General features: G+C 41.1%; 1 protein-coding gene across 1 annotated transcript in view; it reads left to right on the top strand.

Moving 5' to 3' along the window:
- Positions 1-14,529, top strand: part of Prpf6 (pre-mRNA processing factor 6) — a 56,325-nt gene that overhangs the window by 2,015 nt on the left and 39,781 nt on the right. The window contains exons 2-6 of the mRNA XM_055596211.1: positions 1,062-1,230; positions 8,082-8,200; positions 13,231-13,309; positions 13,917-14,093; positions 14,294-14,449. Of these exons, the coding sequence (XP_055452186.1) occupies positions 1,062-1,230; positions 8,082-8,200; positions 13,231-13,309; positions 13,917-14,093; positions 14,294-14,449 (700 nt within the window). The remainder of the gene's footprint in view (positions 1-1,061; positions 1,231-8,081; positions 8,201-13,230; positions 13,310-13,916; positions 14,094-14,293; positions 14,450-14,529) is intronic.

The following is a 14,529-nucleotide window of genomic DNA, read 5'->3' as shown; positions in this document are numbered from 1 at the left end:
TTTGAGTTTGATTTCCAGTGCCCACGTCAGGTGACTGACAACTTGCTTGTAACTCCATTTCCAAGGGTTCTGGCATTCTCTTCTGGCCTGCACAGGCACCTGCATGCATGTGGTGTTTATAAACACACAGCTTCACACACATACACATAAATAAAAATAAATGCTAAGGAATATGATCAGGCGTGATGAGGCTAGAAAAGAAAGGAGTCCAGAATAGTGGGATTTGCAAGAAGAATGGAACTGAGAGGGTCACAGGGACCTTAACATTGGGATAGAGCTCCCATAGTTTTCTGAGCTACATTTTGAAAAGAATCATGTGACAGATTGAGGGTTGAAGTAGGAGTGGGTTGGAGGCAGGGATGGTAAATGGATTTTTAGCCATGCAGGGCCTTGGTCTTGGAGGAATGATTTGTCAGTATTTGGCATAGGCAGGATGGAGAGAACTCAAAAGGGGGACAAAGATGCTGGTATATTGCTTCTTATGGAATGGCTGTTAATGGCTCGTTACCCTGGAATAGCTGCTGAATGCATAAAGAGGAAACTGAGAGAGTGAAAGTGGAGGGTTCACGATGAACAGACAGTTGGAAATGTGAGGCCAGAACTGAGAGGAAGGACTTCTGAAGACTTGGAGAGTGAAATGGAGACACCTTGGGATGAAGAAAAACTTTGTCCTACTCATTGTAGGTTAAAGTTGTAAAAGTTCAGCAGATAGGGCAGGAGAGATGGCTCAGAGGTTAAGAGCACAGACTGCTCTTCTAGAGGTCCAGAGTTCAATTCCCAGCAACCACATGGTGGCTTACAACCATCTATAATGAGATATGATGCCCTCTTCTGTCATGTAGTCATACATGCAAATAGAATGCTTATATGTATAAATACATAAATCTTAAAAAAAATAAAAGTTCAGCAAACAAAGAAGACCAGTAATGTATAAGCAGTTCATTAGAGTCATTCTAGAGTCTCTGGAGGTTCCCAGAAGTGTGAGAAATGATGTTGCCAAATGATGATCAAAAGAGAGCATAATGATGTCTTAACTAATGATGTCTCTGGGCTTCTTACAGTGCCACTGGCTTCACCACCCGCTCAGACATTGGGCCTGCCCGGGATGCTAATGATCCTGTGGATGATCGCCATGCCCCACCAGGGAAGAGAACTGTGGGGGACCAGATGAAGAAAAATCAAGCTGCAGATGATGATGATGAGGATCTGAATGATACCAACTATGATGAGGTGATTTTTATTTTTTATTTTTTAATTGTTTTTTTGAGACAGGGTTTCTCTCTGTAGCCCTGGTGGTCCTGTGACTCTCTCTGTAGAGCAGGCTGGTCCTGAACTCACAGAGATCCTCCTGCCTCTGCCCCCAGAGTGCTGGGACTAAAGGCGTGCACCATCACTGCCTGTCTTGATTTGGAATTTTCTTTGTCCAACAACCAAAATGTGTTGTGTCTTCAGCAATAGGGTCTTACTGTCTTGTTATTATGGACAACCGAGAGCAGTGGCAATTGCTTGTGTTGTATTTAGAGGGCGCCTTTGGGGCTTCCTTAACCAATAATTCATAGGGGACCATTGATCCGAGAGGGATGAGACACTGCAGGATGAATTTGGGCTTCTCAGCAGCAGGGGGATCAGCCTCTGAAGGATGGCTCTGAACCGACTTTGCAGGACCTCTTAATTGTTACACAGAAGGCACCTTTAGCAAGTCAGTTTCTGCATACTCAACCTCTTATCTGATCTAGGCATTGTCTGAAGGAACCATTACCTAAGCAGTCCTCATCCATACGAGAGTTCCTGATTTGTCAGGTATGTCAAAGGATGAGGTTATGCAGAGGCTCTGTGAATTCCTCAGGAAGAGCAACTCCATAAACCCCAGATAGCAATCACTGACTATTCACAATAGGACACTTCAAAGCCTAGCTGCCTTCACTCCAGAGTTCATGCCCCATATGATGGCTCTGGTAAAATTCTGCTACAACATCCACATCTGGTACTGAGATTTTTTTCAGTTAATGATCCAGGTCTCTTGCTCTGAAGAGACACCATGACCATGACAACTCTTATAAAGGAAAACATTTGATTGGGGCTGGCTTACAGTTTTAGAGGTTTAGTCTACTATTGTCATGGCAGGAAGCATGGTGGCATGCAGGCAGACATGGTGCTGGAGTTGGAGCTGAGAGGTCTATGTCTGGATCCACGGCAACAGGAAGAGACAGTGACATTTCCCCCAACAAGGCCACACCTCTCAATAGTGCCACTTCCTATGGACCTGTGGGAGCCATTTTTATTCATACCACCACAAATCCTTGCAGGGTGCCTGTGTTTAAACTCCTTTTCATAACATATTTAAATACCTTACACATATAAATACAACTTTAATAAGTCTCACAATCTTTAAAAACTCCAACACTTTAAAAGTTAAATGTTTCTGTCTGTCTCTCTCTCTCTCTTTTTTTTTTTTTTGTTTTTTTTGTTTTTTGAGACAAGGTTTCTCTGTATCACTTGCTGTCCTGGACTCTCTCTGAAGACCAGGCTGGCCTCAAACTCATAGTGATCAGCCTGCCTCTGCCTCCCAGAGTGCTGGGATTACAGGAGTGTGCCATCACACCCAGCTTGAAAGTTCAGTGTCTCTTTAACTGTGATCTCTGTAAAATAAAAAACAAGTTATATGTACATATATATACATTTATATAGAGAGATAAATTTATATACATATAAATGTATATATAACTTTTTTTTAATCTCAAGAAGGTGTTATGGGATAAAAACCCAAAGATCACTTAGCATGACCAAAGTTCAAATTGAGAGTTTTCATTAGACAGGCTGGCAACTGCCTAGAGAAAAACACAGAGCCCCAAATGTATATTACAGGGAGTTTTTAAAAACAAAAAATACAGAAAAAAACTACATCCTGGGTGGCAGTTTGCAGGGGAAGCAAGCAAGCAATTTAACAAGAGCCAAGAATATACAGTTAGGTGGGGCATTTTGACCCTGAGTTTCTAGAACAAGATGGGTGTTTTCCCACAGGACTTTTCAGGGCAGGGAGTAGAAACCAAGAATGGCTTCAGCTGAGACAAGATGGAGAAATCTTTACCCTGTTACAAAGGAAGAACCATCTCATAGTTACAGTTGGAGTAAAGTAAAACAAAAACCCAGTGGTGTTTAGCCATGTTCTGTAGCTTAGTATCCAGCATCTACAATCATTCATGATCTGGGCTCCAAAAACGTGGGAAATTTCACTTCTCCGGTTCTTCCATGTGTGTCACACATAGCTTATCCAGCTGGCTCAGGATGGCTCTACTTCACACCTGACTATCCTTGGTGGTCTTCTCACTTGGCATCTCCATATATGGGGGTCTCCACTGCAACTAAGGTTGCTTCCACAATAGCCTCCTGTAGCCTAGGGGATGTGCGCTACCGACCCCTGCCAAAAATAGTATAAAATATAAATCTTATAAAATACAAGAGAGCCCAGATAACCAAAATAATCCTGAATGAGAAGAATAATGCTGGAGGTAACTTCATAACTGATTTCAAATAATGCTGCAGAGCCATAGTAATAAAAACACATTGTACTGGCATATAGGTCAATAGAATAGAAGACCCAGATACAAGGCTACACAACTATAGATATCTGATTTTCCACAAAGATGCCAAAAACACATACTGTGTCAAGGATATCTTGAACAATTACTAGTAACATTGAATTTCTCCATATAGAAGAATAAAAGTAATCTGTTTTTCAGCCTGCATTAAAAAAAAAAAATCAATTCTAAATGGATCAAGAACATATGACCTGGAATTCCCATACTGTTAAGGAAAGAATATACTTTAGAATATAGGCATAAGTAAGGATTTTCTGAACAGGATTCTGTTTGCTTGGAAAATAGGCCAATAATCAACAAGTGGGATTTTATGAAATTAAAAATCCCAGCATGGGTTGGAGAGCTAGCTCAGAGATTAAGAGCACTGTCTGCTCTTCCAGAGGTCCTGAGTTCAAGTCCCAGCATCCAAGTGGTGGCTCACAACCATCTATAATGAGATCTGGTGTCCTCTTCTGGTGAGCAGGTGTACATGCAGACAGAACGTTGTATACATAGTAAATAAATAAATCTTTAAAAAAATAAAATAAAAATCCCAGCACTTGGGAGGGAGAGGCAGGCGGATCTCTATGAGTTTGAGGCTAGCCTGATCTATAGAGCGAGCTCCAGAACAGTCAAGGCTACACAGAGAAACCCAGTCTGTTAAAAAAACCAGAGGAAAAAAATAGTTATTTTTATGTGTGAGTATCTGTCTGTCTGTGTGTCTATCTATCTATGCATATTTGTTTTCAGTTTGTGTGCTTGTACCCAAGGAGACCAGAAGAGGGTGTTTCGTGTTCTGGAGCTGGCTGGAGTTACAGGCAGTTGTGAGCTGGTGAACACGGGAACTAAGAATAGAACTCAAGTCCCCTGTAAGAGCAGCAACCACTCTAACTGCAGATTCATCTGTTCAGCTCCTCTGTAGGAATTATAAGATTTTTTTCTATTTCTGTGAAGAATGTTAGTGGGATTTTGAAATTTTATTTAACTTGTATTTGTGTGTATGTGCATACATGTAAAAGCCTGTCAAAGCCAGAAGAGGGCGTCAGATCCCCTAGACCTGGAGGTATAGGAATGTGCTAGAAATTGAACTTGGGTCCTTTGGAAGAGCCGTAGCTGCTGTTAACTGCTGAGCAATCTCTTCAACTCTGTCACTGGAATTTTGATTAGGGTTGCATTGAATGCTTAGATTGCTTTTTGGTATGAGAGCCAGTTTTACAATATTTCCCCAATCCATGAACATATGAACTCTTTCCATCTTCTAGTATTTTTCTTAGTTTCTTTCTTTAGTGTTTGAAAGTTTTCATGTTAGAGAGCTTTTACATCCTCAATTAGATTGTGTGTGTGTGTGTTCTTGTGAATGGATTGTCTCTGTATTTGCTTCATTGTTGTGTAGGAAGGCAACTGATTTTTGAATGCTAATTTTTGTCTTGTCCAGTTCTAAGTTTTCTTATGGATTCCTGAGGGTCTCATATATAGAAGCATATCATCTGCAAGTAAAGATACTTTGACTTCTTCCGTTCCTATTTGTATTCCCTTTATTTACTTTCTTGTCTTTCTGCTGTAACAGAGGCTTCCTGTAATATATTAACTATGAGTGTTTTGTTCCTGATTTAGGTGGAAATGCTTTGAGTTTACCCTGGTTTTTAATATGATGGCTATAGTTTGTTGTATATAGCTTTTGTTGTGTTGAGATACATTCCTTCTAGTCCAAGTTTCATCATGACTGAACATAAAAGAGGTGTTAGATTTTGTCATAAAGCCTTTTCTCCATCTATGAAGATAATCATGTAATTTCTTTCTATGTACCTATTTTTAAAATGTATATATTTATTATTTTAAATTCTGTGCATGTTTGTGTGTCAGTGTGTGGGTGTGCACTGGATTAAACTGGAGGTAAAGGCAGTTGTGAGGTGCCTGATTTGGGTGCTGGTAATCGGGTCCCCTGCAGGAGTAATACATGCTCCTAACCTCTGAGGCATCTCTCTTGCCCTGATTTTATTTAAATTGTGTGTAAGCATGTGTACAAGTACCTGTGAGGCCAGAAGCTGATACTGAAGCCCTGTGGAGTTGGAGGCAGTTATAAGCTGCCTGATGTGGGTGCTGATGAGGAAATTGAGGCCATTTTCTCTCCCTCTCTTTGATTAATATAACCCTAGCAAGGTTTATTCCTTCTTGTGATCCCATGGGAATTTTTTTTAATATTTATTTATTTATTTGTTTATTATTTATGCAGTATTCTGCCTGCATGTGTGTCTGCATGCCAGAAGAGGGCACCAGATCTTGTTATAGGTGGTTATGAGCAACCATGTGGTTTCTGGGAATTGAACTCAGGACCTTTGAAAGAACAGCCAGTGCTCCTAAGCTCTGAGCCATCTCTCCAGCCTGTCATGGGAAATCTAAGTGGGCAATGTACAAACAAAAACAAAACCATCATGAGACATGTGCAAGAATGTAAATTATAGGAAGTAAGAAAAAGAATACTGTAGAATGCTGGTACAGTTGTGCTCTGAATTGAAAGATAAAGTTATTTTTATTTTATTTTTTTGTTTTTAAGACAGGGTTTATTTTTGTGTAGCTTTGGCTGTCCTGGAACTCATTCTGTAAACCAGGCTGGCCTGGAACTCACAGAGATCCACCTGCCTCTGCCTCCCAAATGTTAGGATTAAAGGCAAACGTACTACCATCCAGCTGAAAGATAAAGTTCTTGATGAAATGACTTTTGTGGGGCTTCTGTGGCTGATGTCAACAGCCACAAGAAGGGCTGACCAGCTCCCACAAGGAAGTTGCTCAGAATCATTTCCCATGGTTAGCAGTATGTGAGACAGCAGTAAACTACAAGGAACTGTGCACTTTTTTTTTTAAGAAGTCACACTTGTAGGTTCAGAGCACCACATGTTGGTATTTTTTCTGGATGTGCTGTGACGGTGCTGATAGAGCTTTAACTTTACTGTTGAGCTTCTTTGTTGCTTGGTACAGGCAACTGATGTCTTTCAAGAGGCTTTTAAGTGTCTAATGATTTGTAGAATGTTAATTTTGAAATAATTTTAGCCAGGCGGTGGTGGCACAAGCCTTTAATCCCAGCACTGGGGAGGCAGAGGCAGATGGATCTTTGTGAGTTGGAGGCCAGCCTGGTGTACAAAGGGAGTTCAGGACAGCCAGAGCTCCACAGAGATACCCTGTCTCAAACACAAAAACAAAAAATAAAGTTTTAAAAGTACTATCCTAGAAAATTAGAGAAGGGACTGGAGAGATGGTTCAGTGGTTAAGAGTACTTGCTGTTCTCCCACAGGACTTTAGTTCAGTTCCCAGAATCAACATCAAGTTTCTTACACTACATCTAACTATTTCGAGGGGATTAAATGTCTTCTGCTGGCTTCTGGTCATCTGTATATGTAAGCCTACAAATATGCACGTGTGTTCATGCACGCGCACACATACACACACCCCTAAATAAAAATAAGGCAGTTGTACTGTATGCCTTCAATCCCAGCACTTAGAAGGCAGAATCAGGAGGATCTCTGTGAGTTTGAGGCCAGCCTGGTCTACATCGAGTTTTCCAGACTAGTTAAGAATGCATAGTGAAACCCTGTATCAAATAAAATATTGAAAGTAAATAAATTACTAGGCATAGTGACCTGTGCCCAGCATTCAGGAGGCAGAAGCAGGTGAACCTATGTGAGTTCAAGGCTAGCATATTCAACATAGCAAGTTCCAGGGCAGCCAGAGCTACCTAGTGAGACTCTGTCTCAAAAAAAGAAAGTTCTTATATGCTCTTTCAAGCTTTGTCTCATCTTACACAATTTTATAAATTATGGAAACTTAAAAATTAATATTGGCACTGTATTATTAAGTAAGCTACAGATTATGTTTTAATTTTATAGTATTTTTATAAATGTCTTCTGGCATAGAACCTGGTTGGGATTTCCCAGTATTTTCTGTCTTCTTAGTGTGCTAGTTAATTTTAACAGTCAGTTTGACGTGATGTGGAACCACCTGGGAAGAACGTCTCAGTAAAGAGAGTATCAGGATCAGGCTGGCCTGTGGACATTCTTTTGGGGTTTTTCTTGATTATTGACTGAGGTGGGAAAATCCACCCTGAATGTAGGTGGCACCATTTCATAGGCCCTGAATTGTGTAAGGGTGAAGAAAGCTAGTTGAGCAGAAGCAAGCTAGTTTGCGTTTATTTTCTGCCCTAGACGATGGATGTGCAGTGATTAGCTCCCTCAAGCCTCTTCCTTCAGGATTTCCCTGTAGTGATGGGCTATAACCTGTAATTTTAAGTCAAATAAACTCTCTTCCCTAAGTTGTTTTTTAGTCATAGTGTTTATCACAGCAACATAAAGGAACTAATATGCTTAGTTTCTTCCAACTGGAATATCTCCTCTGTCTTTTTTTTTTTTTTTTTTTTTTTTAAGATTTAGTTATTTTATGTATGTAAGTGTTTTGCATGCTTTCTGTGTTGGTGGGAAAGCTGACCCTTTAAATGTGTTGTTTGTTTCTTAGTTTAACGGCTATGCCGGGAGCCTCTTCTCAAGTGGGCCTTATGAGAAAGATGATGAGGAAGCAGATGCTATTTATGCAGCTCTGGATAAAAGGATGGATGAAAGAAGAAAAGAAAGGAGGTATGTTATTTCATACTGTGTTTATCCAGCTCTCAGACAATTTCTCTTTGTTCTGTTTTATTTGGGGCTGAGAGGAAAGTTGCAATAAGAGTCTATACTTATTATATATACGGCTATACTTCATAAATGCTGGGTATTTGCAGAACAGCCTGAAGGCTTAGAAGCTGCCACAAAAGCAGCAGAACTTGGGTTATTACTTTGACTATGATCAGGGTTACCTTTTTTTTTTTTTTTGAGCCAGGGTCTCACTATGTAGCTTGGCTGGCCTGGAATTGACAGAGCTCTGTCTGCCTCTGCCTTCTTAGTGTGTGCACCACCATGCTCAACAGTGTTACCTTTTTTGAGAGGGGATACAGAGGATGAAACGTGGGAGCCCTACCCTGACCCGCAGACGGGGTCTCACTGTATAGCTATAGCTGTCCTGAAACTCACTGTGTAGACCATTCTGATTTCAAACTCACAGAGATACACTTGCCTCAGCTCCCCAAGAGCTGGTACTAAAGGTGTGTGCCACTATGTCCAGTTTTTGGTTTTTGTTGTTGGTGGTGGTGGTGTGTTTTTGCTTTGTTTTGTTTTTCAGAAACCTGCTATCTTACCTTGTGTGTGCAATGCAGATACTTTACCACTGAACCAACTGTATCCCCATACTTTCTTGGTTGTTTATTTATTTATTTTTGTGTGTGTATATGTGTGTGTGTGTGTGTGTGTGTGTGTGTATGTGTGTGTATATATATATGTGTGTGTGTATTTTGTGGTACTAGGGAATTGAACATTAGACCTCATGCATGGTAGTCAAATTCTTTACACCTGAACTATATATTCTTAGCCTTCCCCCCAGCCCCCTTTTTATCCCTGGTTTTTCAAGACTGGGTTTCTCTGTGCAGCCACGGCTGTCCTGGAACTTGCCCTGGAGAGCAGGCTGGCCTTCCTCTGCCTCCCAAGTGCTGGGATAAAGGCATGTGCCACCACCACTTGGCTTCTTTCTTTCTTTCTTTCTTTCTTTCTTTCTTTCTTTCTTTCTTTCTTTCTTCTTTCTTCTTGTTATTATTATTTTAAACTTCTAAAAATCTTTCTAAAGCTTGTATTATTTTTATGTGTGTGAGTGTTTTGACTGCATGTATATATGTGTACCATATGTGTACCTGGTGCCTTTGAAGGCCAAAATAAGATGTTGGATCCCCTGGGACTGGAGTTACAGATGGTTGTGAGTTGCCATTTGGGTGCTGAGAATGAAATCCACATCTTTGAAGAGCAGCCAGTGCTATTAAATACTGAGTCATTTCTCCAGCCCTATTTTATTCTGCCTTTTTTTTTTTTTTTTTGAGACAGAGTCTCTACATAGCCCTGTCTGTCATAGAACTCACTATGTAAACCAGGCTGACTTCAGACTCATAGATGTCTGCCTACCTCTACTGCCTGAGTCCTAGGATTAAAGGCTTTAATTGGAGGTCAGAGATACAAGTTGTTCTGGGACCTGAGCTCAGGCCCTCCTCAGAGCAGTATGAACTCTTAACCACTGAGAAATCTACCAATCCTTTTTTTCTTTTGTTTTGTTTTTTGAGGTAATGTTTCATTCTGTAGCCCAGGTTGGCCTTGAGTTCATGGGAATCCTCTTGTCTCAGCCTTCTGCATGCCCAGGTTTATAGGCCTGTGCCATAATGCTCATTTTAGCATTGCCATCTTGAATATTTGTTTACTTTTACTTACGTGAATGTTTTACTTACATGAATATGTGTGTACCATGTGTGTTCTGGTGCCCATGGAGACCAAAAGAACATGTTGGAGCCCCCAAAACTATAGTTACAGATGGTTGTAAGTTACCATATTGATACTGGGAGCTGAACCCAAGTCACTTGCAAGACCAGCAAGTGCACTTAGCTTCTGAGCCATCTCTTCACCCTAAGGCTGAAATGGGCATACAAGAGTGATGTTGATCTCTCTGTGTTAAGTAATATGGAAATGGAGTCAGGTGGCAAGTGAAAATTGAGATCTTGTGGGGTGGAGAGTGTAGTTTGGAAGTCTGTGCCACATGTCTCCATTGTGAAATGGCTTGGGTCACACTGGGCTGGTGGGTGAAGCAGACTATGGGGCCTACAGGGAACAGGTTGAGGTGGTCACTTGGTGCTGGGCAAGCTTAGAACTTGGGTGCCCTATTTGAGATGCAAGACTCTGGTATTTGTTCTGTTGGGCTTCAGGGTAGCTGCTGCTGCTGCTGCTGCTGCTGCTGCTGCTGCTGCAGACAGGGTTTCTCTGTGTAGCGTTGGCAGTCCTGGACTTGATTTGTAGACCAGGCTGGCCTCGAATTCAGAGCAGTCCACCTCCCTGAGTGCTGGGATTATAGGTGTGCCCCACCGCACCAGGTCAGGGTAGCGTCTTACTCTGACTCTAATGTGGCAAATCTCTTACGTTTATGTTTTCTCAATATATTACTTTAATATGACAACTTTCTGAATTCTGTGTCCTAATTTTGGGAAAGTTTATAGACGTGAACATGTGATACTACAAAGCATAATTATGTTGCTATGTAAGTTTTGTTTGTTTGGTTTTATTTTTGAGACAGTCTCATTCTAGTGCTAGCTTCTTGGAGTTTGCTGTATAGCTCAGACTGGCCTTGAACTCAGAGATTTTCCTGCTTCTGCTTCCCAACTGATAAGATTAAAGTCAAGTTCCATGTGTCCAGAGAAACCATATTTTGAGCCGGGTATGGTGGTACACACCTTTAATTTCAGCATTGGGAGGCAGAGGCAGGCACATCCCTGAGGTCAGAGCCAGCCTGGTCTACAGTAGGAGTTCCAGGACCACCAGGGCTACACAGAGACACCCTGTCTTGAAAAACCAAAAGAAAAAAAGAAAGAAAAGAAGTGAAATGAATCTTGACTTTTCCAGAGCTAGTGTTATTGATACAATAGTCTCTTGAATTGCTGGACTATGATGGTGTTGCTGAAGCTTTTGGTCAGCCATGCAGCCAACAAGAGGAAACAATTGTTAATCCCACCGAATGAGAGTAAAGACCATTACCCAAATTTTTTGGTCAAATTAAAGCAAACTTTATTTTCTGTCAGACAGGGCTATCTCTCTAAGGCAGGATTTGAGAATATAGCATTGAACACAGGAAAGGATAGGATTTATATAGTCAAAAAAAGGGGGAAAAAAACCCTGCAAGATTAGGGAGTTTTCAAGGGTTGGGGGAAATCTCCAGTAGGGACTTGGCTGAACATTTTTAAAATTTGGCAGAACATCTTATCAGGGTATATTCAAGGTGTGAGTCAAACTCTATAAGGTGGAAAGCACATCAAATTCCAGAGACAGGTTAAAGCATAGGCATCTTGAATTTTGCAGCAAATGGAAATGAACTTACTCTGACCTTATAACAAAATGGCTCCCATCCTTAAGATGGAGTCAGGTTGGTCCATCAACAACTGACACTACAGAGTACATTGTTGAAGTGTTGATCAGGTGTGCAGTTTAGGGAAGTAATATTAGTTTTTTGAGACAGAGTTTCTCTGGGTAGCCCTGGCTATACTGGACTTGCTTTGTAGACCAGGCTGGCCTCGTACTCACAGAGATCCCTCTGCCTGTGCCTCCTAAGTGTTGAGATTAAAGGCATGCGCCACCGTCACCTGGCTATGTTTTTTTTTTTTTCTTATAATGAATTTTTTTTCTTGAGACAGCGTCTCTCTGCATAGGCCTGGCTGTCCAGAACATACTACATACATACATAAACCTGTTGTTGTCAATAAAAAAATGAGTTGTTGGGCTATATAATGTTTATTATCAGCCCTATGATTACTGCACACAGACACCTGTTGGTTTTATAATTGTCTTACTCACCTTGGGTCGGACAGATATTTTACATAAATTGTCTCAATAACCTCACCATGATCTCCCAGCCCCCATCCAGTGTCATCTGCCTTAATCATCCTCATCTGGTCTACCTTCCATCTATATTCCAATATACTTGCTTGTATTCTTCATCTGGGCCTTTTCACGCCATTATTGGAGCCCTTCCTCTTGGCCCACATGGTTTTTTTTCTCCACACTAACCCATCATGGCATTCTCCTTCCTCCTTTCTTCCTGTCTGTCTCCTGTCTTCTCCAAGCCTGGGAACCTTAGCCAGGCCTATCCCATTCTGCCCTGCCCAGGTATAGGCTGTTTAATCAACTAATCAGGTATGTCTTAGGGAGGTTTACACAACAAGGATAGATGTAACCAGATCTTGAGGGCCAGTAACAGGCATCAGACTAACCTCCACCGTAAGCCAGGATGGCCTTGAACTCAGAGAGATGCCTACCTCTGCCTCCCTGGATTTAGATTACAGGTGGGTGCCACCATGCCTGACTATAAGGATTTATTTTGATGTAAGCATATTATTACTTGACTATCTATGAAAGTAAGATATCTAGTTTCTTTAGTTTCTGCCTGTTTTCATTTGGTAAATAATTAATTAGATTTGTGATTATATCTGCAGGTGCCTAAAATATATTCTAGTTAACTGTTAAATGTATAGTATTGTTATTTAATTTGACATATAACAAACAAACTTTGTTTTGCAGTGGACATCCAATTTTCTTTAAAGGAGTTTATTTTTTTAAGATTTATTTTATATATATCAAATATATATATGTAACTTTTTTTTGCCTGCGTGTATGTATGTGTAGTAAAAGCATGCCTAATGCCCATAGATGTCAAAAAATGTTCATTGGACCCCTTAGAACTGGAGCTGTGGATAACTGTGAGCCACCATGCGGGTCCTCAGAGAAATAAACCTGGGTTCTCTATAGGAACTAGTGTGAAGCAGGGCACGGCGGTGCACGCCTGTAATCCCAGCACTCGGGGAGGCAACAGCAGGTGGGTTGCTGTGAGTTTGAGGCCAACCTGGTCTATAAAGTGAGTTCAGGACAGCCAAGGCTACACAGAGAAACCCTGGCTCAAAAATAAAATAAAAATAAAAGGACTCTAGGCCTACATATACTATTTCTCCAGGCCCTGTATCTAATATTCCTAATTCAGGCACATATTTATTTCCTAGAGAGCAAAGGGAAAAAGAAGAGATTGAGAAATACCGAATGGAACGTCCCAAAATCCAGCAGCAGTTTTCAGATCTCAAGGTGAGCAGATGGACTAGCATACTGGTTCCCAGGCCGTCACCTAAGCAGCGGAAGGCTTACCTGCTTATAACCCTGTTGAGCCTTTACTAATGCTGCTCTTTACTTAGTTCACAGGATTAATTGCTTAGGGGAGGTTTGTGCTTCAGCATATTTGATCATCTGTCCTATATATTTAAAAGTAAGAGCAAAAAACAAACAAACAAACAAAACAAAAAAAATAACCCTTTTTTTCTTCTAAAGCTAGGAAAATAGTCTTTATTAAATATCTCTCCATTAGGCAAATGCTTTTTAAACTGCCTATGGGACTTTGACCTGATAATTTACCTTTTAGTAAAATAGTGCCAATTAATTTTTGTGAATTGATTTTTCTAAATAAAGTAGAAAACCAGGGCTATCAGGATGGTTCAGCAGGTAAAGGCCATTTATTCTTGTATGTGCGTATGCACACATGCATGTACATACGTACAATAAGTAATAGATGCATAATGTTTTTTAATGGAAAACCATTTCTGCATCAGTCCTTTCTAAGGCACAGTAGGCTAGAGTCTCAGGGAGGGCAAATGTGAAGTCTAAAGATGAGTAACATTTGGGATCTACGTATTTCCAGAGGAAGTTGGCAGAAGTCACAGAAGAAGAATGGCTGAGCATCCCAGAGGTTGGCGATGCCAGAAACAAACGTCAACGGAATCCGCGTTATGAGAAGCTGACCCCTGTTCCCGATAGTTTCTTTGCGAAACATTTACAGACTGGAGAGAACCACACTTCTGTGGATCCCCGGCAAACTGTAAGTATGTGAACAGAGGTAAATGGGGCTTCTTTAGTCTGGATAAGGAAGCGGTGAGAAAGGGGAATGTTAGTTACTTCTGTTCTTTGACAAGAGCCTGCGTAGCCATGCCCACTAGGACATGGGGACTAGGTGGGCAGTGTTTAGAGGAGCTGAGGATCTTCAGCAGGACAGTTCATGTGACTGTCTTATCCTTCTAGCAATTTGGAGGTCTGAACACACCCTACCCAGGTGGCCTGAACACTCCATACCCAGGTGGAATGACACCAGGATTGATGACACCTGGTACAGGGGAGCTGGACATGAGGAAGATTGGCCAAGCAAGGAATACCCTGATGGACATGAGGCTTAGCCAGGTGAGAATTTGTCATGCATCTTTTTTTTGTAGATGGTACTGAAAAGGGGAGAAAGCAACAAATTTGGGGGATGTAGCTCA

The sequence above is a fragment of the Psammomys obesus genome, unplaced genomic scaffold, assembly GCF_907164565.1.
Source record: "Psammomys obesus unplaced genomic scaffold, mPsaObe1.curated_primary_1811, whole genome shotgun sequence".
Taxonomy (NCBI): domain Eukaryota; kingdom Metazoa; phylum Chordata; class Mammalia; order Rodentia; family Muridae; genus Psammomys; species Psammomys obesus.
This window is presented reverse-complemented; position numbering and strand designations above follow the sequence as displayed.